Source organism: Alosa sapidissima, chromosome 1 (genome assembly GCF_018492685.1).
Source record: "Alosa sapidissima isolate fAloSap1 chromosome 1, fAloSap1.pri, whole genome shotgun sequence".
In the NCBI taxonomy this organism is placed as follows: domain Eukaryota; kingdom Metazoa; phylum Chordata; class Actinopteri; order Clupeiformes; family Clupeidae; genus Alosa; species Alosa sapidissima.
In genome coordinates this window covers 14,475,179-14,500,483 of record NC_055957.1, presented here as the reverse complement: position 1 = coordinate 14,500,483, position 25,305 = coordinate 14,475,179, and the positions used below count along the sequence as shown (strand labels likewise).

Genomic DNA, 25,305 nt, shown 5'->3' with positions numbered 1-25,305 from the left:
TAAACTAACCTAAAATGAGACTGAGATTGAAATGAGACATTATAATGTCCATATTGGATGGCACAGGCACCAACTCACAACAAAGCTTGTTTTCTATTAATCAATGTGTCAACACAATAAAAAAGATGACGGTGATCAGATTGTATGAAGTGTTCAGGGATGGATTACTGAACGGACCTACCGGGCCCAAGTGCTCAGGGGTCCTGAAGCTCAAGCCTCTGCGTGAAATCACTATGTTCTCCACCCCTGATATCTGAATAGGGCCACTCAGTCAAATAACACTCAGTCAAATAACACGCTTATGTTATGTGATATATCTTAACTCATTGAATGCCAAGCTGTTTTCGGGAGCTTTGTCCTAGAGTGCCAGCAATCTAGACCATTGTTGATGATTTTTGTACAGCCACAGCATATTCTGTGTTATAGCTATGAACAAGTAGAATAGCTCGATTAAAAGGTGAGACTTTAAGCTCTCGGTGGGTGCAAACCGTGTATTTCTACACGCCTCTGTTCCTGAGAAATCCCAAGCTAAACAGTGGCTAGTTTTCATGAAAATCGCTGTTTTTTTTTCTAGAAATGGAGATACAACGTCTTTCATGAAATATGAAGTGTTGCCTGTTACTTACTTCTGTAAACATTCCGGGAAGTGATCAGCGAGACCTGGCGAGACTGCCACCTAGTGATAGACCCACGAAAATGGCCTCGTTTTGACCTGACGTGCATTGATTCGACCCAAAGGGCAACCAAGTTATGATAAAATGTCCAGATTGTGCATTTTCATGAGTTTCACGATCGTCATATATTTCATTTCCATTCATCACAGAGTTCCCAAAATCACATATAAGGTGTATTAGAGTGTCTAGTTTCGTAATTTTTTAAAAAAAGCTAAAAACGTAATATTACGTTTTTGGCACTCAACACATGGGAAGGAAAAACGTAATATTACGTTTTTGGCACGCAATGAGTTAATAGGGTCCCATCATATATGGGTTTTGTTATTCACCTGTGATATTTGAATGGGCCCCCTTTTTTCACAGCATGATGCCTTAAATCTGTTGATGGCTATGTCATATTTGTAAGTCTCAATCTGTCAATTTCATTGAGCAAAACTCACCAGAATTCATATTAATTAATTAATATCAGGTTTTTTTTTTTTTTTTCTGCCAAGGGCGGGGGGAGGGCAAGCTCCTGGACCCCCTACCATTGCTGTGTTACTAAATTCTTCAGGGGGGCATTTTCATGTCTGTGCCCAGGGGCCCAGTGGTTCATAATTTGTCCATGGATGTGTTACATTATGACTTCTGTATCAGTGGGATATAATGAGGTCATCATGTCATTTACTACCTGATGTGATAGAAAAGGCTTCATGAAACAATAAATACCAATAACCTAGTCCTAGCATATGAGATTTGAATGCCATCTAGTGGAAAGTGCAGAGACACCCAATCTAATCTTCATGTGTGTTAAAATGTTTCAGCTTTTTATGGAAAAAAGAATTACTCTGAGAGAGGTATATGGAAACTAGATAATCAACATATGGATTCAGAAGTACAGAAATGAGGGGTGCAGTTTGGCTGACAAGCCCACATATCAACATTCTGTTGCCAGAATTGCATGTTGCACATTTAACTTGCAATTTGAAAATCTGTTAAAGGTTTTCCAGGCTTTCCAACTCTCTCAAGTTTGGTGGCTTGCTGTGTCTTACCGTTTCTTTAATCTTTGCTCTGTACTTACAATTGGATTTCAGAGTTATGCACAAAAAAGGAAGCAAACATCTCAACAATGGGATCATTTAAAAACTGTAATGATTTTCAAAATCTCTCATTCATTTGTTATGCAAAATATTGCAGCATTTACTGTAATTCCTTTATACAGTACCTGTTGAAACCCAACTGGCACCACATCGAGTTTTCATATACAAAGCTATCAGAATGGAGGGTAGAGAGATGTATAGCAATTCCCCTGTAGGGTAGGGTAGTTAGCATTATTATGACCGCCGCGCAGCGAAATTATAGGTTTAGTCAGATATTTTTCGCATGGCCAAATTTCCGTCAAGGATTCCCGGGACACTGAAAGATCGGGGTACACGAAACTTGGTGGGCATGTAACCCCACATGGATAGCATGGAACCATCGTTTTTTATTTTGATCTGTAGCCCCCCCGCTGGACTGGACCCCCCGAACGGAGGGTAGGGCAGACACAGTTTTCTGTGAATATCTTGAGAACCGTAGGGCCTAGGATGACCAATTTTTTGCGTATGTTTGCCTCCAGGGGTCATGTTAACCCATTCCATATGCACACATGTGCATGAACAGATACACACGCACACACATACATTCACAGCAATCATACGTATGACACATACTCACACACACAGGCACATACGCAGGCACACACACAAGCACGCACACACACACACACACACACACACACACACACACACACACACATAAACATAAACATGTACAGTACACACACACATGCACACAATTCAAGAATTTCTCAGAATTATGAACAGGCAAGATGGGGGTGGGGTTGTATAAAATTAATTTTACATGTGAAATCTATTAACTATTCATGTTTTGGTACTTGTTGTCTAGCAGATACCAGTGAGAATTGAGTGTGCATAGTGCAATTTAGTGAGACAGTTAGAATCATATATGCCTTTCAACGTGATTTATTTTTGTGGAAAAAATGTGCTGGACTGGGCGGCGGTCATATTTTGTACCGCTCTGCGGTACATCTAGTTTTGAACAAGTCTAATTCCATTTGCCCTGCACTAACAGGGTGCCCTCTGAGAACAAAGTTCAGTTGCAATGTGATTGGTTAATATGATTACATCTACATGGGCTGGACACACCTTTTGAGTTTGAGTCTTAAGATGGAGGCGGAGCTTAGTGCACTCATGAGAGGTTTCCAGTATGAAATATTCAGTGTTGATTTTACTTTCTCAAAACAACGTGGACAATGTTGCTGTACAGACTTTTACTGCTCAGTGCTACAGTAGGTATGAGTTCACATTCAGTATTGCGCAGAGTAATAATAACTTTTAAACTGATTTGGTCAAAACATTTTTATCAATTTTCTCTGTTATCCAGGTCTTACTTTGGGAAATACTATCACAGAAGGATCTAATGTAACCTTGTCCTGTAACTACTCCTCAGCAGTTAGTCTGCAGTGGTATCGCCAATATCCCAGATCAGCTCCACAGTTCCTCGTGCTCATGCTACACAGCACTGGAAAACCCAAAGAGTCAGAAATAGATCCTCGTCTTCTGGTGAAACTAAACCAAGAGAAAACTCAAGTGTATCTGGAGATCTCCTCTGTTCAAGTCTCTGACTCTGCGCTGTACTACTGTGCTCTGAGGCCCACAGTGACACTAAACTACAGACTGCAATACAAAAACCTGCCTTGCACAAAAACAGAAGGCATATATGAATGCCCAATTTACAAACTTCCCTTGAATAATTCTACAGATGAGTAAATATAAGCAGGATATATCTGTGCACCTGTGCCATGTAATTTTAAATAAAAAAAAAAGAATTTCTTGCAGAACCCAAACCAGAGAAAACCATGTATGTAAAATGCAGTCCTGAACTTCGATTACACTTATTACAATCAATCATTGTTGTTTGCCTCTAGTTGTTGAATTCTAAATGGTGGACTATCTTATTGCAAGGAGTGCAAAATGATTCTTGTGAAGAACAGAAGGATATTTTCTATAACCTCTTGTTACTAGCCATAATCAACCAACAACCTCACCTGACATTAGAAATGACAGAAATGGTTGTGAATGAGAAAGACAGGCATCAGCAGGATGTGTAAAGGAGTTGTAATTGAACATCAAGGATTTATTTGGCCATTTTAGAAAATGTTCGATCATTTCTACAGACAGATATAGAAAATATGCCATAGTGATAGTAAACAATTATGAAAACAATTATAATAACCTACACAACAAATATATTTGACTTTTTTAAAACAACCGTTATACAACAACACAAGGCAAACTTAACAGCAAACTCACTATACTTTGTGTATGCAATTCCCATTGCAAATGAAAGGGGGCATCATTCTATAGCAAACCAAGAGGCTCTCAATTGGTTCTCATGACACAATACAGTACAGAAGTTTGGGCAGACAGAGGGAGACTCCACATTGAGCTGCACTGCTGGTCAGTTGAGTACAGTCAAGCCATGACAAATTGGATCAAAACATCTCTCATTTTAGCTGCCTGCTTCTGTGGTAAGACATATTTTAATATAGATGGTGTAATATGCATAGAAATATCAATTTACTTTTGTTAAAATACATTTCTGTCTGTACAGTCTGCAGCGTAAAGGGGGACTCTGTTTCTCAACCTAAAGATGAGACGGGTCTGGAGGGCAGCATGGTGACACTCAACTGTCAGTATGAGACCACTGCCACAGCAGATAATCAATATCTCTTCTGGTACCAGAAAAACCCAAATGGATTCCCCAAGTATATGCTGCAAAAAACTAATTTTGTTAATGACACTCATAAAGACTTTACTGGAAGATTTACTGTCACGCTTGACACAACAGCAAAAACTGTTCCTCTAACGATCCAAAATCTGCAAGTGTCTGACTCTGCTGTGTACTACTGTGCTCTGAGGCCCACAGTGGCAGATGTACACTCAACACTCACGCAAAAACACCAGGATGTTTGCAAGTCAACATTGCACAATACTGAAATAGCACCCTAGCACAATAGATTTTTATTTGACAGTAAAACAAACCGGATGCCATCATGCACCATGCATGGACGAACAGACCCCATAGACTTCGACGGAGACAAGTGAAGTCAATTAGCAGCACTTTTCCGGTTCCGGTGCTGAGTGTACTGCATGCTGCGCAGCCTCAATCTGCTTGACAACATACTGTAGCTGGGAAGTTAGCAAGCTGTCTGAAATGTGTAACTCTTCTGGTAGTTGTGCCAAGAAATCAGAATCAAGCATAGAACTGTAAATAAATAAACTCTTAACCGTGATTGAAATTTTTATTTTCTGAAGAAAAATTATACTCTAAAGCAGGGGTCTCAAACTCCCGGCCCGCGACGTATGTCAAAATAATAATGTAATCCGGCCCTTGAGGGTATTTTTAATTGCGACAAACAACGATACTGATTAAAATAGATGATAGATCCAAGTACGGTGACAAATCTCATTTGTACTCTCCTCCACTATTTGCTAGACATCCAGAGCTTGATTCAAACCCAAAATCGCTGCACAAAGTTTTCAGGAAATACTTGTATTACACGCGAAAAACACGAAGACGTGCATTTGTAATGACGCGGAAGCAGGCCATAGTTTTGCACAAATTGAAGCAGAAATAGGCCTACTCCAAATGTTGAAAAACGTCTTAGGTAGGCGATGTTATTCACCTATTATGATTCTGAGGGAAAATATCCTTTTGGAGATTATGATTGATCGTCTATTGACAGTGATAGTCACGGTGTGTCTGTGAATGGAGGTGCGTCTTTGCGTGTATATGACGGTGTCCACTAAGCATAGCCTACCATGCTTATTTTGACCCTCTGCCCAACATAGCTTGGAGGTTGCAGTGGTAATCGTGATGATAAGTGTCCATAATGGACGTGGTACAAACAGCAGGGCTAGTAGAAATAGGGCTCTGAAGAAGTCACCCGCGATAGGAACTGATTTGACCAGGATACTTTTGTCACACCTGGCTTTGCCGTGCTGGGTGTGCTCACTCCACCTTTTGAGATAATATGTTTGGCGGTCTCTCTCCCCCCAGTCTGAAGGGGGAGCTGTCTGTTCAGGCCATCAAGTCTAGACAGCAGTTGATTGGTGGGACTGTTCAAAAACCATCTCCTGCCAGTAGTTCAGTCTCTGCCATGCTCTGCCATTCTCTCTGCCATGCTCTGCCATGCACAGCTCTGTTTGACTGGGCTTAGCTCTGGCCTCCATGCTGGCGGCAGCCTCATCCTTTTTGCCTTTTTGCATTACACATAGTCTACACTTTACTGATCTGCACTACACTTTTGATTAGCTTTCTCTTGCTTCTCATTTACTGACTTGGTACACTTATTTATGTAAAGTATGTTTTCATGATATAAGTTAATGTCTTAATAAATTACTTTGTATTTAACTTAACAAACGGTGTGGTCTCCCCTATATCATTGCTACTGTGAGCCAGGTGGCCATGACACTTTATTGTAGGCCTTGTGGTTATAGGCTAGTAATAGTTTACTTGTATACATCTTAAGTGTTTTCCTGTTATGTGGGTAATATGACAAAAAAGGAAGTAAACCTGCTCAAATATGTTCATCCAGTATTTACTGAAAGGTGCATAATTTGAGGTGCTTGCCATCCAGTGGCAAATTAGATGGGTAAATTTACCCCCTTCATAAACTTTTGTTCATACTCAAAGATGTTTACATTTACAGTAGGACTTTATCTCTGACCGCTTTCAAGCCATGGCTTTTTGAAATGTTGATATAAAAATCCAATGGTGTTGCTTTCTTAACCATGACACCTAGTTTGCCAGGTTTAAAAAAGTTATAAGAGGAAAATGTTTTTATTTGGTGTGAAACACACACATACTGTAGGCCTACCTGTTTCTATGCTTTTTTGTTTGTTTTTTAAAATTTGTATTAATATTTATTTTATCATTATTTTATTTATAACCTAAGGTTGCTAGCACAGGTGTCTAAAAATAGATAAAAAGACTTGCACTTTCTGTGTGTAGTTTTGTGTTTGAAAATACAGTATTTGAAAAAACATTGCATTTTAGGAAATAGCCGTTCTTTTTTGTATTATTCTTTAACACTGACGTGGCCCTCCAATCAGATGACATTGGCAGAAGTGGCCCTCAGCTCATTTGAGTTTGAGACCCCTGCTCTAAAGTATCATTATAATTCATGAAAAAGGAAAAAAGTGTTTCTTTTCGTCCTACAGGATGAGTCATTTTTGAGAATTAAACTGTGTCAAGCCTCTGCAGTGGAGAGATTTTCTTAAAGTGTGCCTATACCCCTAAAGGGCTCAACATGTGTCTGCGTCAACTCCACGGCGTAGCTACGCCGCCACTCCTACGGCGTCGTGACCATTTTATGGTTCTGCGTCGGGTTGCTTTGCATCGCGGTGCATTTCACCGCCATAACGCTCAGCGTCGCCTGTGTTTGCGTCGCCCACAACCGAAACAAGACTAGCCTATGACCGAAACCATATAGCCTACTCACAGAGAATGTAAACGGGCTCTGCTACTCAGAATGGCAAACCCCATAGACTGTCGTGCCAAAATATTAATCTTATTTCTTTGGCCTTTTCTTGCTTAGATTATGTACAAAGTATCGGAAAATAGACACAGTAAACCAGCAAATAAGTCTGAGGTTATTTGCGAGGTGTCTGCCAGCCAGTTTAAGTTATGTTAGCATGCAAACTTTAGCACAACTGCCCACAAAGTACTGCTTGCTGGCGAAGTGCTAATTTCAAAACGTTACTACTGACATATAAACACTTCACAAACGGATAACCCCGTCATTGTAACCAAAATATGTCTGAGTTTATTTGCAAAGCTTATGTCAGTGAACTAGCATGTTGCTAATCCCCACAGTAGGCTGCTTGAAACACCAACTATCAACACACAGGACGAGTTGACCAATCACAGAACTTGCGGTCTGCGTCGCCTCGACGCAAAATTACAATTTTTTGGAGGTGCACGTCGAGCTACGGCGGAAGGGTCGGAGAGGGGTTCGCGACGACGCAGAGGGGAGAAAATGAACAGCATGATACAAGATAACATATTGTATATGGTACTTCAATTAGATAAAGTATTTCTTAAAAGTCATAGGCCTAATAGTGTGTGTCAGAGTGAATATGCATATTGGTAAAATTCCATCACATGACTTTTGGCAAGAAAATGGCCCAATCTGCTGATTGATTGTGACAAGGTGAAGGTGGAGCTTTGTGCAATCTAAGAGGAGCATTTCAGTGTCAACCAGTCAGTGTTGGATTCACTCTCTTGAAGCAGCTTCCACCATGTTACTCTTTGGACTTATCTTGTTTAGTGCAACAGTAGGTAAGCATTCTAGCTACTGTACTGTAAGTTTTGAACAGTAAATCAGCAGAGGAAAAAGCATTCTATAATTTATATATTTATATTTTTCTTTCTTTCCCAGGTATTAACTTGGGTAATACAATCACATCAAACCAAAACCAACGTCTCAGTGAAGATGGATCTAATGTCACCTTGTCCTGTAACTACTCTACAACAGGCACTGGTGCAGGGTTGCAGTGGTATGTCCAGTATCCCAGATCAGCTCCACAGTTCCTCCTGCTTGTGCTGCACGCCACTGGGAAAGACCCGAGCCCAGGCAAACATCCTCGCCTGATGGGGAAACTAAACCAAGAGAAAACTCAAGTGTTTCTGCAGATCTCCTCTGTTCAAGGCTCTGACTCTGCGCTGTACTACTGTGCTCTGGCGCCCACAGTGACACGAAACCACAGCCTGCCATACAAAAACCTGACTGACACAGAAGTTTTAACTCAACACTCACATAAATACTGTAAATGTAGGAGTGCAGTTGTCATTTCAAACTGAGGGGGGTGTAATTGTGTAACACTGAGCTACAAGATGTAAATATGACTTCAGTGCACAGAAGTTTTGAACAGCGAAACAGCAGAGGAAAAATCATTCTATATTTATGTTTTTTCTTTCTTTTCCAGGTATTAACTTGGGTAATACAATCACATCAAACCACAACCAAAGTCAAAGTGAAGATGGATCTAATGTTACCTTGTCTTGTAGCTACTCTACAACAGACACTGGTGCAGTATTACAGTGGTATCGCCAGCATCCCAGATCAGCTCCACAGTTCCTCTTGCTCATGTTCATTGCTGAAAAACCCCAAAAGTCAGGGGTAGACCCTCGAATGATGGGGAAACTAAACCAAGAGAAAACTCAAGTGTTTCTCCTCTGTTCAAGTCTCTGACTCTGCACTGTACTACTGTGCTCTGAGGCCCACAGTGACAGTAAACCACAGACTGACATTCAAAAACCAGACTGATGCATTTTCGTGCGATCTGGGTTCCCGGAAGTGGCTCCTGATATTGCTCTGCCTATGTATACTTTTTTGTAAAGAATGGGACCCAGATTTCTGCTGATAATTTGAGTTGTTGTTACAGCTCTTGCTGCTCATCACTGACTGCTCTGAGCCCCTAGTGCAGAAGACTGATCCACCACATCCAAACCTGTCTGTGAGACTGAACAAGGAAAGAAACCAATTGTTGCTAATGATCTCATTTGCTGAATTCTCAGACTCTGCTCTCTGTGTTCTGCAGCCCACAGTGACAGCAAACCCAACTTCATCGAACAAAAATCTGACTGAGGTCAGATAGAAACTAAATAAACTAACCTAAAATGAGACTGAGATTGAAAATTCCATTATAATGTCCATATTGGATGGCACAGGCACCAACTCATGAAGCCTGTTTTCTATTAAATCAATGTGTCAACACAATAACTAAGATGACCAGATTGTATGAAGTGTTCAGGGATGGATTACTGAACGGACCTACCGGACCCAAGTGCTCAGGGGTCCTGAAGCTCAAGCCGCTGCGTGAAGTCACTACTAGTTCTCCACCCCTGATATATGAATAGGACCACTCAGTCAAATAACACTCAGTCAAATAACACGCTTATGTTATGTGATATATCTTAATAGGGTCCCATCATATATGGGTTTTGTTATTCACCTGTGATATTTGAATGGGCCCCCTTTTTTCACAGCATGATGCCTTAAATCTGTTGATGGCTATGTCATATTTGTAAGTCTCAATCTGTCAATTTCATTGAGCAAAACTCACCAGAAGTCATAATTTCCGGGGTTATTTATTTATTTATTTTTCTTCCAGGGGCGGGGGGAGGGCAAGCTCCTGGACCCCCTACCATTGCTGTGTTACTAACTTCTTCAGGGGGGCAGGGGGGCATTTTCATGTCTGTGCCCAGGGGCCCAGTGGTTCATAATTTGTCCATGGAAGTTTTATATTATGACTTCTGTATCAGTGGGATATAATGAGGTCATCATGTCATTTACTACCTGATGTGATAGAAAAGGCATCATGAAACAATAAATACCAATAACCTAGTCCTAGCATATGAGATTTGAATGCCATCTAGTGGAAAGTGCAGAGACACCCAATCGAATCTTCATGTGTGTTAAAATGTTTCAGCTTTTTATGGAAAAAAGAATTACTCTGAGAGAGGTATATGGAAACTAGATAATCAACATATGGATTCAGAAGTACAGAAATGAGGGGTGCAGTTTGGCTGACAAGCCCACATATCAACATTCTGTTGCCAGAATTGCACGTTGCACATTTAACTTGCAATTTGAAAATCTGTTAAAGGTTTTCCAGGCTATCCAACTCTCTCAAGTGTGGTGGCTTGCTGTGTCTTACAGTTTCTTCAATCTTTGCTCTGTACTTACAATTGGATTTCAGAGTCATGCACAAAAAAGGAAGCAAAAATCTCAACAATGGGATCATTTAAAAACTGTAATGATTTTCAAAATCTCTCATTCATTCGTTATGCAAAATATCGCAACATTTAATTATTTTATACCTGTTGAAACCCAACTGGCACCATCGACAGAATTTTCATATACAAAGCTATCAGAATGGAGGGTAGAGAGATGTATAGCACCTGTAGGATAGTTATGTTAGGGTAGTTAGCATTATTTTGAACAAGTCTGATTCCATTTGCCCTGCACTAACTCAAGTGTATCTGGAGATCTCCTCTGTTCAAGTCTCTGACTCTGCACTGTACTACTGTGCTCTGGCGCCCACAGTGACACTAAACCACAGACTGCAATACAAAAACTTGCCTTGCACAAAGACAGAAGGCATATATATGAATGCCCAATTTACAAACTTCCCTTGAATAACTCTACAGATGAGTAAAGATAAGCAGGATATATCTGTGCACCTGTGCCTTGCATTTAAAAAAAAAAGAATTTCTTGCAGAACCCAAACCAGAGAAAACCATGTAAAATGCAGTCCTGAAGTGTTTTTTAATTATATTTATACACAGCAATCACTTAATAATAATGTGATAATGTGAATGTGATTGTAAACATAGTGTTGCTTCAATTCGATTACACTCTAAAAATGCTGGTTTATTTTAACCCTCTGGCTGAGTTGACTGAATATGATATGATAGAGAAATAGTCTAGTTTCTAGTTTGTTCTACTCAGCTCCTGCCACAATCATTTTCATTTCAAGTTCAATCATTGTTGTTTGCCTCTAGTTGTTGAATTCTAAATGGTGGACTATCTTATTGCAAGGAGTGCAAAATGATTCTTGTGAAGAACAGAAGGATATTTTCTATAACCTCTTTGCGCCAATGTGGGACGGTAGATGGCACTTGTTACTAGCAATAATCAACCAACAACCTCACCTGACATTAGAAATGACAGAAATGGTTGTGAATGAGAAAGACTGGCATCAGCAGGCTGTGTAAATGAGTTGTAATTGAACATCAAGGATTTATTTGGCCATATTAGGAACATTTTCGATCATTTCTACAGACAGATATAGAAAATATGCCATAGTGATAGTAAACTATATGAAAGCATTTATAATAACCTACACAACAAATATATTTGACGTTTAAAACAACCGTTATACAACAACATAAGGCAAACTTAATAGCAAACTCACTATACTTTGTGTATGCAATTCCCATTGCAAATGAAAGGGGGCATCATTCTATAGCAAACCAAGAGGCATCTGTGGTTCTCATGACACAATACAGTACAGAAGTTTGGGCAGACAGAGGGAGACTCCACACTGAGCTGCACTGCTGGTCAGTTGATTACAGTCAAGCCATGACAAATTGGATCAAAACATCTCTCATTTTAGCTGCCTGCTTCTGTGGTAAGATATAGTTTAATATAGATGGTGTAATATGCATATAAATATTAATTTACTTTTGTTAAAATACATTTCTGTCTGTACAGTCTGCAGCGTAAAGGGGGACTCTGTTACTCAACCTAAAGATGAGACGGGTCTGGAGGGCAGCATGGTGACACTCAGCTGTCAGTATGAGACTACTGCCACAGCAGATAATCAGTATCTCTTCTGGTACCAGAAAAACCCAAATGGATTCCCCAAGTATATGCTGCAAAAAAATAATTTTGCTAATGACACTCATAAAGACTTTACTGGAAGATTTACTGTCACGCTTGACACAACAGCAAAAACTGTTCCTCTAACGATCCAAAATCTGCAAGTGTCTGACTCTGCTGTGTACTACTGTGCTCTGAGGCCCACAGTGGCAGATGCACACTCAACACTCACACAAAAACAACAGGATATTTGTAAGTCAACATTGCACAATACTGAAATAGCACCCTACCACAATAGATTTGTATTTGACAGTAAAACAAACAGGATGCCATCATGCACCATGCATGCATGCACGGACAGACCCCATAGACTTCGATAGAGACAAGTCAATTAGCAGCACTTTTCCGGTGATGGCTGAGTGTACTGCATGCTGCGCAGCCTCAAACTGAGCTTGATGACATACTGTAGCTGGGAGCAAGCTGTCTGAAATGTGTAACTCTTCTGGTAGCTGTGCCAAGAAATCAGAATCAAGCGTAGAACTGTAAATGAATAAACTCTTAACCGTGATTGAAATTTTTATTTTCTGAAGAAAAACTATAGGGGGTTCTCAAAGTTTTGATTGGTGAGGGCCAATTCAGGAACCCAACATTAAACTGAGGGCCGCCAAAGGGGCGGGGGGAGAAAAAGAAAAAAAAAAAAACTGGAAAGAAATTCCCATTTGTAATCATTTTAATGACCAGGTTACATCTCTACAGTTTATATGTATAGCATTAAACACATTTTAATTCATAACTGAGGCTAAACCTGGCAAAACTTAAAAATCTTAAGAAAAATTGCAATGCACACACAATCCCTGGGGCTCTCTACCCTCAACAGACAAATTTGGGATATAACCGTTCTGGTTACAGTCCATTTCAAGTACAAACTTACTTAGAACAAACAGTCTCAGTGTGCCTTGCTTCTTATCAGCATAGGCCTTATTCAGGACCAATTCCAGCTACCAAAGCACCACAGGAAAACCCGACGGCCACTAAACACCACTAAACGGAGATTCATTTTTTTCAAAGCACACAGTACAGTTTTAACAGTTTTACATGTTATCGCGGGCCGCCAGAAATGTTTCCGCGGGCCGCCATTGGCCCCCGGGCCGCACTTTGAGAACCTATGCTCTAAAGTATCATTATAATTCACGAAAAAGGAAAAAAGTGTTTCTTTTCGTCCTAAAGGATGAGTCATTTTTGAGAATTAAACTGTGTCAAGCAGGGCTGATGTCTCTGCAGTGGAGAGATTTTCTTAAAGTGTCTATACCCCTAAAGGGCTCAACATGCTTCTGCGTCAACTCCGCGGCGTAGCTACAGTACGCCGCCACTCCTACAGCGTCGTGACCATTTTATGGTTCTGCGTCAGGTTGCTTTGTATCGCGGTGCATTTCACCGCCATAACGCTCAGTGTCGCCTGTGTTTGCGTCGCCCACTACCAAAACAAGACTAGCCTATGACCGATAGCCTACTCACAGAGAATGTAAACGGGCTCGGCTACCAGTGTTGCCACAGTTACCTTGAAAAAGCAGTGTTGTAATGTAACGGAGTACAAATACTTTGTTACTGTACTTAAGTAGAAATGTCACGTATCTGTACTTTACTTCGCTATTTAAATTTATGTCAACTTCCACTTTTACTCCACTACATTTCCTAGATAAAATGTATACTTTTACTCCGTTATATTTCCACTAAGCATCTTCGTTACTCGTTACTAAAACATAAAATTAGAAAAAATGTGTGCGACTGCAATAATGGAGGTTTGGCGAATCACTGCTCCTAGATTGCACTACGCACACTCCGCACGCTGCGCACTCTATTTCAGCTCTTGTTTGTTGCTAAAGGAGGAGGACGCACAACTGAAACCGCCATGGAAGCACAAGCACCTACTGGAGGACCTACCGTTTTCATAGACGATCACCCCGACGATAGTGGTGAACTCGGTGAACAGGGTAGTGGTGAATATAACGTCATACACCCGTGGCCGTATTTGCAAGAAATGTTTCTGTACATCAGCTACCTGCCCTAGCGGCCTGTGAAAGGCTATTTATCCATAGCATCGCAGGAGTTGTCTTCAGTCCAAGAAGAGTAAGAATGAATCAGGCCCGGGGTGGGTAATCGGGAGAATTCCCGGTGGGCCGCTTCACTTTTGGCCCGGTCGAGGAAACAAATATTGACATTTGTCAATGCAATGCCTCTGCATGGGTTGTAGCCTACGTGAGGGAGTTCTCCCCTCCCAAAAAGAGTTGGTTGGGTCCATATAGCCCGTCTTTTCCAAAAAGTTTTCTCAGATACGGATAGCCAAGCTAACTTCTCAGTTGAAGTGAATTATTATGACCGCCGCGCAGCGAAGCGGCGGTCATATAGGTTTAGTCAGATTTTTTTTCTTTCTTTTTTTCTTTTTCGCATGTCCAAATTTCCGTCAAGGATTCCCGGGACACTGTAAGACCGGGGTACACGAAACTTGGTGGGCATGTAACCCCACATGGATAGCATGGCACCTCGAAACCTTCACGAAATTGGAAGCGTAGAATCATTATGACACCCTCTGAATGCACGCCAAGTTTCGTGGAATTCCGTTCATGGGGGGCCACACAATAAATTAATTTATGTTACTATACACCAACTGGCCTGTAGGTGGCCGGAGACAGTTTTCTGTGAATATCTCGAGAACCGTAGGGCCTAGGAGGTCCACCTTTTTTTTGTATGTTGGTCTTAAGGGGGCATGTCAACCTATCCCATTACCACTTATTTCATGTATAGCGCCACCTAGTTAAAAATTAAAAAGCAAAACATTAGGTGTTTTCATCACAATATCTCTGGCTGACATAGTCAAAATTGCACAAAATTGAAAGTGTAGGATCATTATGACACCTTCCGAATGCATGCCAAGTTTCATGGACTTTCGTTCATGGGGGGCCTTACAATAAAATAATTTATGTGTACATTTAGTGACCGTCCACCAACAAGGATTCCCGGGACACTGAAAGACCGGGGTAGACGAAACTTGGTGGGCATGTAACTCCACATGAATAACATGGAACCATCGCTTTTCGTTTTGATCTGTAGCCCCCCCGCTGGACTGGACCCCCCGAACGGAGGGTAGGGCAGACACAGTTTTCTGTGAATATCTTGAGAACCGTAGGGCCTAGGATGACCAATTTTTTGCGTATGTTTGCCTCCAAGGGTCATGTAAACCCATTCCATATGCACACATGTGCATAAACAGATACACACGCACACACATACATTCACAGTAATCCTACGTATGACACATACTCACACAGCATGTATGCACATGCACTGACTACTTGCTTTTACTGATTACTTGATTTTAAAAGTAACTAAGTTAGATTACAAGTTACTTTATTAGTTACTTTCAGCAGCTGCCAACAACACCCCCACCGCCTCAACATAAAAATGATAACCGGTTTTGCCAATACTCACTATACTGGAAGTGCATTTTAACACACTCTAAAAAACATTGGGTTAAAAACAACCCAATTTCAACCCAATCACTGGGTAAATAGTGGTCGAGCCCAGCACTGAGTTATATTAGCCCCGAAAATTGGGTTGTTCGGTCAACCCAATGAGTTGGGTTGATAGTCTAACCCAAACATTGGGTTATCGTAACAACACTGTTAGGTTAAACCTACATAATTGTTGGGTAGGCTATCTTATATAACCCAGGATTTATATTATTTTCACTGTCATTTCTGGGTTATGCTGACCTAATTTATGGGTTATTCTAGGTATCTTATTTTTCTCCTTAATCCAATCATATTAATTGATAATAATTCAAATAAATGTTTGCAAATCATTAATGTTACAATATAATGTTTTAAAATCCATCCAATGGGCAACAATAGCCATGCAATGAAATAAAACAGTTCGACATTTATTTATTTTGCAGTTTATTTTTTGAACAGATAGCTAGAAAAAGCTTGTGATACTTCCATGAAGGCAGGCAGATTCCACCGTCCGTTTTGGGGATCACACCTGTGAATCAAAGAAAAAAAAGAGAGTGCATTAATCACTGTTATTTACAGAACTTTATATCAAGATTTCCATGAACCATTATCATTGAATGATGTTGACAAACATTAAAAATCCACCAGGAGACAAAATATTGGCGCAACACACTCGGAAACCATGACCACCTATGGAGTTGTTATAATTGTAGCTTCTAGTTCTAGATGCTAACGTTACCGGGTAACGTTAGCTAAATGACTGTCTGATGCTACAACCAGAGCCCGTCTTCTTTGCTACAACCAAAAACTAGGGCTGTCACTTTACGTTCGAAAATCGATTGCACAATCGATTGGACCAACCAACACAAGTTTCGAAAACTAAAATAGGGAATCGATTTTAACCAAATATGTACACTAATCATTTTAAACGAATTAAACAAATGAAAAAGATAGATGTAACAAAACTCAGGAACAAGCAGAAAAATAACAAAGAATTCCGAAGTGCAGTAAGCATTGCGAAAGCTAAAAAGAAAATTCCCACCAATTATACGCACCGGAAACAGCCTTTTCAATCGGCTGCTGTGCTGCTGTTTTTTTGCCAAAAAATTGAGGACAACGCGATCAACCTGTGCGACATGAGAGATACGAGTGATAGGCCCTAATAACTTGAGGAGTTCGATATGGAAGCACTTCGGGGTTTGGGTATATCAGACTATGGAGAAGGACAAAGCGGTATGCAAACTGTGCAGTCGTGAGTTCTACGTAGGCGAAATTTGTTTGACATTTCTAATTGTAAACGCAGCCACGTTGAAGCCTGCAGTGATGTTATGGCAGTCCACTCTGCTTATTGTTTTTCGAGAATGTTGCATTCCTGTTTGTCATTGTGCACGAAACTTCACGCCATTGTGCGTCTTCAAGCGCCCCCTTTACGTTCGTCCTAATGCCTGTTAGTTGTTCGTGGATTGTCCTATATTTGGTGTTGAAAATTAAAACGTCTTTAGACATGAAAAATCGATTTTACAATCGATTCAATGAACAATTATGTCTCAAGAATCGAACAGGATTTTTTCACAAAAGTGACAGCCCTACCAAAAACACTCAGTAAAGTTAAGTTACATGGCTATAATATGAAGCTACCCTGAATGAATTAATAAGATGTTGTTTGCCATTATTATTACTGTACGTGTGGCTTGTGAAGAGACTAACATTACTTCAACTGTGTTGGCTAATATTAGCTGATGTTAGCTGCAACCATAGTCTAGGCTACAACCACCACGAAGCATATTTAATTAGCATTGATGCTAGCTATATGGTCTGCTAATGTTAACCAGCTTGGTATGCTCATTTTAGTTTGTTGTAAAAGTTCGTTTTGTTTCTGTCAGCAGTTCATACCCAGTGAACAAAGAACTATGTTTTTATGAGTCTGTCTTTGTGTATATTTAACACGAACAGTAATTGTAAGTTAGTACTTCTATACTCTTTGGGCTGAACGAAATTGGCAGGCAGAATATCCATTCATATCATGAAGGGTAGCTTCTACATCTCTGGGTGGACTTTTAAAATCCGTCTGGATGAAACATTTAAAAAAAGTTAAAGATACATACCTTACGAAATCGCCTGATTTCCATTGCATGCTGACAGCTGGTGGACTGGACGGTTGGAAGAATAACGATGTTTTCTCGAATTCTTAAATAACTATGCAGCTGTGTTAAAGTCACCCAGGTGCTGGGTAGTGTACTCCACGTCGGGTGGGAGAGAGGAGGGGCGCTGTTCTAAACTATCAACCCAACAAGCTGGGTTACAGAAAATAACCCAACATGAGTCAAAACAACCCCACAAAATGCCCTGACAGCCTCAACCCAACGTTTGGGTTGAGAAAATAACCCAGTATTTTTTAGAGTGCAGTAATGTCAACAATGTATAGCAGACATCCCAACCTAACCTACTTAGATACTGAAATTCAGATGTTTGTTCAATAATGTCTAGTCAGTACACCAAATAAGGAAGGCCGTGCGCGTTAAAACTCAGATGCACACACGATTTGAAGTCCGCTCTGGCTTGCGTGCTCTTGTTCGCTCTAGGTTCCGGGAGATTTTATGTAATTTGCGGGCGTCAGGAAGCTGCTATCAATATGTGGGATACTCCCAAAACTTCGGGAGACTTGGGATGTCTAGCTATACAGCACTTTTTTTCACCAGCACAGAATGTACAATGTACTTTAATGTTGTCATGTTTAGCTGATACAAACTCAAAATAATGACTGTATAGATAAAAATTTGCATCTCTCTCCTGCCTCCACTGTTGTTTACGTTTGTGTCGCTGCGTGGTTGAGTTGTCCTCATGCTGAAAACGTGAGCATAGCCTACATGACGTTAATCCCCGAGACAAGAAGAAAGCAAAGAATCTTTTTACCAGAGCCGGACAGTAACGGAGTACATTTACTTGAGTACAGTACTTGAGTACAATTTTGAGGGATCTGTACTTTACTCCAGTATCATTTTTGGGGAGTACTCATGACTTTACTCAAGTACATTTGAGAGGCAAATATTGTACTCATTACTCCACTACATTTCTATCCATAACCGTGAGTACCCGTTACTACTTCTAAAAAAAAAGGAAAAAAGAAAAGTCTCGGAAACCCTCAATTTGTTGTTTCCCTCTGAAACGTGATTGGATTGTGCAGGCGCCACTGATTGGGACAGCCTATCAACAATCACCTTCAGTTTTCCGCCAAAGTCAACTCCATGGTCAGATTTAGATAAGAGACGAAACCATGGACGAAACAATGGATGAAGACACAGCAGGTCCATCCCGGGAATGGCCCCACCTCGCCAGACTATTTCAATTTTCTATCAAAAGTTAATGATAGTTTTCGCTTCAAGTGTTTCAATTACAAAATAGTATTTTGTATTTTAAATACATGTATTAGAAATACTGTCCATCCCTGGCAACATGGTAAAAAATGAAAACAATTCCAATTCATTTTACATTCTCCAAGGTATGAACATTAAAAATGTTCATAACTCCATGTAGGACATTTCTGTACATAAATGTAAGCACTGTGGCAGTAGTAATGCAATATTTAGAAAATGTAGGCTATTCTTGTACTCTTGATACTCAAGTACTTTTAAAAACAAGTACTTCAGTACTTTTACTTAAGTAGACATCTGACTGTTGTATTTTTACTTGTACTTGAGTAAAATTTAGCAAAGGGTATCTATACTTTTACTCAAGTAATGAAGCTGTGTACTCTGTCCGCCTCTGCTTCTGCTTTTTCAGAGTGAATATGCATATTGGTAAAATTCCATCACATGACTTTTGGCAAGAAAATGGCCCAATCTGCTGATTGATTGTGACAAGGTGAAGGTGGAGCTTTGTGCAATCTGAGGGGAGAATTTCAGTCAGTGTTGGATTCACTCTCTTGAAGCAGCTTCCGCCATGTTACTGTTAGGACTTATCTTGTTCAGTGCAACAGCAGGTAAGCATTCTAGTTACTTGCATGTACTGTACGTTTTGAACAGTAAATCAGCACAGGAAAAATCCTTCTATAATTTAGATATTTATATTTTTCTTTCTTTTCCAGGTATTAACTTGGGTAATACAATCACATCAAACCAAAACCAAAGTTTCAGTGAAGATGGATCTAATGTCACCTTGTCCTGTAGCTACTCTACAACAGACTCTAGTCCAGGGTTGCAGTGGTATGTCCAGTATCCCAGATCAGCTCCACAGTTCCTCCTGCTTGTGCTGCACGCCACTGGGAAAGACCCGAGCCCAGGCAAACATCCTCGCCTGATGGGGAAACTAAACCAAGAGAAAACTCAAGTGTTTCTGCAGATCTCCTCTGTTCAAGGCTCTGACTCTGCGCTGTACTACTGTGCATTGGCGCCCACAGTGACACGAAACCACAGACTGCAATACAAAAACCTGACTGACACAGAAGTTTTAACTCAACACTCACAAAAATACTGTAAATGTAGGAGTGCAGTTGTCATTTCAAACTGAGGGGGGTGTAATTGTGTAACACAACAAGAACCGTGGGCTGTGGTTATGCACTTATGACACAGTATTAAAAGTAGCAGGAAGAGAAAGTCAAAGAGAGAGACAAAGACCCACATTAAGTTGCATTTTTGTGAAATAAGTGGACACAATCATGGTAAAAAAAGCACAACAAAAGTGCAAAAAGTCACACAAAGTAACAAACAAACAATGAATATTTTGGAGTTATTTTGTAGTAATGATCTTAGTAAGTATAGCCAAAATCCTTTTAGGCAAGTCCCTCCACTCGGCGGCCATTTGACAACGCTTTTTGGGCACTCGTCGGGCATCCATTTCGGCAGAAATGCGTGTGCGCAAGGCTTCGCGACACCAATCTTGCTCCAACGGCGAGATTACAACACATGATTGGCACGATGTCTTCACAACACACCATATGATTGGCTCAATGTATTCACATCACACCACATGATTGGCTCAATGTATTCACATGTCGACGTTTTGCCGAGGAAGGGGTGGAATATGTGTAGACAACGGCCATATCGGCGTGACAATATGACGGGAGTATTTGTGGGCTCGGGATGGGACGGGAGTGAAAATTGTCACCGTGTCACCCTCTAAAACAGTAGTTTTCAAAGTGGGGGCCGTGAGGGGGTGCCAGGGGGGCCTCAGCAAGTTGGAAGGAAAAATAAAAGCAATAAATAAATACATTTGAAAAAATTAAAATATAGCTATTACTATGAGGGGAGGCTGTTATACAATGACATTATAATAATTTCTCGCATATCTGAACATTATATTTTCCATGATAATGACTGGGAATAATAGTAGAGTGATAGTTCTCATATAGCAGAAAGCCCCAAATGCAATTTTTACACACTGTATGCTCCATCGCGAAATGCTTGTGGCTAAAATAATTATTACTGTAGGATTAGGTTAATGTATTTTTACATTTGCCGTAGTATTGTCGATGGGTTTAATAACACATAAAGGGGGTCCTTTGCCAGAACCTAGTGGTATTTGGGGGGCCTTGTTGTGGAAAAGTTTGGGAACCCCTGCTCTAAAACAGACCAGTATGCTCTCTGTCTTGGATTCGCTTCAGGCACACACGCATCATTCCTCTCTCTCTCCCTCTCCGTTGTGTGCGCGTTAAACTCAGATGCACACGTGATTTGAAGTCAAAATCAAAGATTCTAGTGCTGCGCTATCTTGCTCCGCTCTAGAACAGAATCTGTGGTCAAAGTAGACTAAGTAACGCGTTACTGGCATCACTGTCTGCTACTCAGAATGGCGAACCCCATAGACTGTCGTGCCAAAATATTAATCTTATTTGTTTGGCCTTTTCTTGCTTAGATTTGGTACGTATCGAAAAATAGACACAGTAATGAGGTTATTTGCGAGGTGTCTGCCAGCCAGTTTAAATTATGCTAGCAGGCGAACTTTAGCACAACTGCCCACAAAGTACTACTTGCTGGCAAAGTGCTAATTTCAAAACGTTACTGGCATATAAACACTTTACAAACGGATAACCCCGTCATTGTAACCAAAATATGTCGGAGTTTATTTGCAAAGCTTATGTCAGTGAACTAGCATGTTGCTAATCCCCACAGTAGGCTGCTTGAAACACCAACTATCAACACACAGGACGAGTTGACCAATCACAGACCTTGCGGTCTGCGTCGCCTCGACGCAAAGTTACAATTTTTTGGAGGTGCACGTCGAGCTACAGCGGAGGGGTCGGAGAGGGGTTCGCGACGACGCAGAGGGGAGAAAATGAACAGCATGATACAAGATAACATATTGTATATGGTACTTCAATTAGATAAAGTGTTTCTTAAAAGTCATAGGCCTAATAATAGTTTGTGTCAGAGTGAATATGCAAATTGGTCAAATTCCATCACATGACTTTTGGCAAGAAAATGGCCCAATCTGCTGATTGATTGTGACAAGGTGAAGGTGGAGCTTTGTGCAATCTGAGGGGAGAATTTCATTGTCAACCAGTCAGTGTTGGATTTACTCTCTTAAAGCAGCTTCCGCCATGTTACTGTTAGGACTTATCTTGTTCAGTGCAACAGCAGGTAAGCATTCTAGTTACTTGCATGTACTGTACGTTTTGAACAGTAAATCAGCACAGGAAAAATCCTTCTATAATTTAGATATTTATATTTTTCTTTCTTTTCCAGGTATTAACTTGGGTAATACAATCACATCAAACCAAAACCAAAGTCTCAGTGAAGATGGATCTAATGTCACCTTGTCCTGTAGCTACTCTACAACAGACTCTAGTTCAGGGTTGCAGTGGTATGTCCAGTATCCCAGATCAGCTCCACAGTTCCTCCTGCTTGTGCTGCACTCCACTGGGAAAGACCCGAGCCCAGGCAAACATCCTCGCCTGATGGGGAAACTAAACCAAGAGAAAACTCAAGTGTTTCTGCAGATCTCCTCTGTTCAAGGCTCTGACTCTGCACTGTACTACTGTGCTCTGGCGCCCACAGTGACACGAAACCACAGACTGCCATACAAAAACCTGACTGACACAGAAGTTTTAAACTCAACACTCACAAAAATACTGTAAATGTAGGAGTGCAGTTGTCATTTCAAACTGAGGGGGGTGTAATTGTGTAACACAACAAGAACCGTGGGCTGTGGTTATGCACTTATGACACAGTATTAAAAGTAGCAGGAAGAGAAAGTCAAAGAGAGAGAGAAAGACTCACATTAAGTTGCATTTTTGTGAAATAAGTGGACACAATCATGGTAAAAAAAAAAACACAACAAAAGTACAAGTGCAAAAAGTCACACAGAGTAACAAACAAACAATGAATATTTTGGAGTTACTTTTTATTAATGATCTTAGTAAGTATAGCTTTCAAATATTCTTAGAATGCTAACATAACTGGAAAACACCTGAGTGGTTGTGCTATTTTTATTCTAACCTTGAGGTCAGACTCAATACCAAGGCTTTGGTGGTGGTAATGTTACTCAATTACAATTTCAATTTAATTTTGCTTATAGAGCGCCAAAACATTACATGTCTCATGGCGCTTTACAGAATGTTAGACAATTAGAGAAAAGAAAAGAAGAAAAGGTACATGGGTAACAGGGGCGAGGAAAAACTCCCTAGAATTGGGGATACATATAGGAAGAAACCTCGAGCAGATCCACAACTCAAGGGCCTGACCCATCTGCCTAGGGTCAGTTACAGAACAGTATCTGTATACATGATAAATTCATAAGTTAGTTAGATGTAGAGAATAGAAAATGGTGTTTAAAGCCACCTGAGGTGTATGTTACAAGAGGTGGGATGGTTACATATCCAGTATAATGCATGAATCCTATTTAGTGTTAGAAAGTTCAATAAGTCCACTGTAGGAAATGAAATTGTCCAGGGGGATTAGGAGTTGTCATTGGGCAAGTAGGGTCGCTAGGCTGCACGGGCCATGAATTCGGGCAGGGGGGCAGTAATAGGCGATGATAGGGCAGGGATGGGACTTCAGGTGAGATGAGTGAGAGGGCCAAACACAAGGATGGCTGATGACCAGTGTTGTGTGTTAACACGTTACAAAGTAACGAGTTACAGTAATGTAACTACTTTTTCGAGTAAAAAGTAGTGTAACACGCTACTACTGAAAATTTGCTAACGTAACGTAGTTCCTTTTTCATATCGGTTATGTCCTCCATAGTAGAACTTTATGAAGGCCTACACATTTAGGAACAGATATTGGGTTCTGCCTAAAGTCGAGCAACATAAAAGTAACGTAGAGTCACGTAAAAAGTTACTTTCCATAGAGGGTAACAGGTTACTTTTTTGAGAAGTAATGAGTAACGAGCAAACACTACTTTTTAAAAGTAACTTCCCCAACACTGCTGATGACCGGTAATGATATACCTCAGAAGTGAGGTAAGGGGGAAGAAAGAGTTTAGAGAGATATAGAGTGGGTTGGTATTATTACTATAAATCAAAATGGGTATCAATAAGTATATCAGTGGTACTATATGTTATCAGAGTGTCTATTTACACCCCTGGTACAAATAGCCTTGGCCACACAGCTGAGCTATTCAAACCCTGTGACATAACAACAAAAAGACGTTGCTCACGTGCACAAAAAACATGGCGGACATTTGTTTTTTCGTCAGCAGAAAGTGAAGAATTCTGAAAGGTTTCGGCACTAATATCTGTTCAGATTAAATTTTAGATTGAAAAGTTGTTTTATTTTCATAATCTTGGTTCAGTGAACACATACAACCGTCAGTTTGTTAGTTAACAGAAGCTAGTTTAGCTTAGCTAGTTCATGCACCGGGGTGTAAATAGCATACATACTGTACTATATACCAGGGGCGCAGGAGGCACGGGGGACGTGGGGGATATGTCCCACGCAGTGCTGAAGAGACAGCCGTCGTCCCCCTCACTTTTGATAAGGAAAAAAAGCCTTATAGGTACACTAAATAAATAATAACATATAGGATTTGCGCTAACTGTAAAACTCCCCATTAACAGCATCACATCACTAACCACAGCCATCTACAGTACTGTAAGACTGCACAATCTCATATCTGAAGCCAGTTTGTCTACTAACAATCATAAAATAATCCAGGCTACTAGTTTAGCATAAATCATTTATCATCATCTTTATTTGAGGCAGGCTGGTATTCGAGGCAGGCTTTTTTAAATATGTCTAACCTCCATTTAGACATGCATTTCGTTTGTAGCGGCATGCATACCGGTAGGCTATCAAAAGCATTTTCGGTTTGTTTTGGGATTTAATTTACTTTTGGACTGTTTGATTATATTGCTAAATGTTGGGACTGATGGGCACTGAAATCTGGGAGATATTTGATGGTTCACTGTTAAGTTTCATGCAGTTGAAAAAGTGTCGGGATTTCCACTGCTGTTTATTGCGAGACAAGGCAGACCTTCATTGAAGAGGGGTTGTGCTGTAATGGAAACCTTTTTGCGTAGACAAGTAGCCTAAATTGAGTTATTGTTTAATTATGCGTGATTTAGTAATTTTTTTAAAATAAAATTTGTAGGCTGGAATGCCTTGAGTCGCAACAATTGTGTTTAATAGGCTTCAGCCTCTGGCAATTAGCTCAAAAGGGGCGGCAAGAGAATGAGTTTGAGAACGTGTGTTGGAGACCCATGGTTGGAAAACAACTTTTCTTTGCCAACCGTAGGCTATTAATCCAACCA

The 25,305-nt window shown here is 40.5% G+C and overlaps 1 long non-coding RNA gene and 5 gene segments (V, D, J or C); 5 read left to right on the top strand and 1 right to left on the bottom strand.

Moving 5' to 3' along the window:
* The first annotated feature begins 4,119 nt into the window (after nt 1-4,119).
* On the top strand, nt 4,120-4,966 carry LOC121716325. The segment is given in 2 exon segments: nt 4,120-4,245; nt 4,329-4,966. Coding segments are annotated over 2 exon segments (447 nt in total).
* Nucleotides 4,967-7,997: 3,031 nt separating this feature from the next.
* On the top strand, nt 7,998-9,369 carry LOC121722788. The segment is given in 4 exon segments: nt 7,998-8,060; nt 8,161-8,430; nt 8,967-9,104; nt 9,323-9,369. Coding segments are annotated over 4 exon segments (495 nt in total).
* Nucleotides 9,370-11,745: 2,376 nt separating this feature from the next.
* Nucleotides 11,746-12,628, top strand: LOC121715329. The segment is given in 2 exon segments: nt 11,746-11,917; nt 12,001-12,628. Coding segments are annotated over 2 exon segments (624 nt in total).
* A 3,406-nt stretch (nt 12,629-16,034) lies between these two features.
* LOC121719888 lies at nt 16,035-18,015 on the bottom strand. The gene is made up of 2 exons (XR_006034405.1): nt 17,723-18,015; nt 16,035-16,146 (listed from the first exon to the last, which is right to left on the bottom strand). It is a non-coding gene; the product is annotated as an uncharacterized LOC121719888 (long non-coding RNA).
* A 1,425-nt stretch (nt 18,016-19,440) lies between these two features.
* On the top strand, nt 19,441-20,123 carry LOC121722734. The segment is given in 2 exon segments: nt 19,441-19,596; nt 19,702-20,123. Coding segments are annotated over 2 exon segments (462 nt in total).
* A 1,910-nt stretch (nt 20,124-22,033) lies between these two features.
* Nucleotides 22,034-22,689, top strand: LOC121722675. The segment is given in 2 exon segments: nt 22,034-22,192; nt 22,298-22,689. Coding segments are annotated over 2 exon segments (432 nt in total).
* The last annotated feature ends 2,616 nt before the right edge of the window (nt 22,690-25,305 follow it).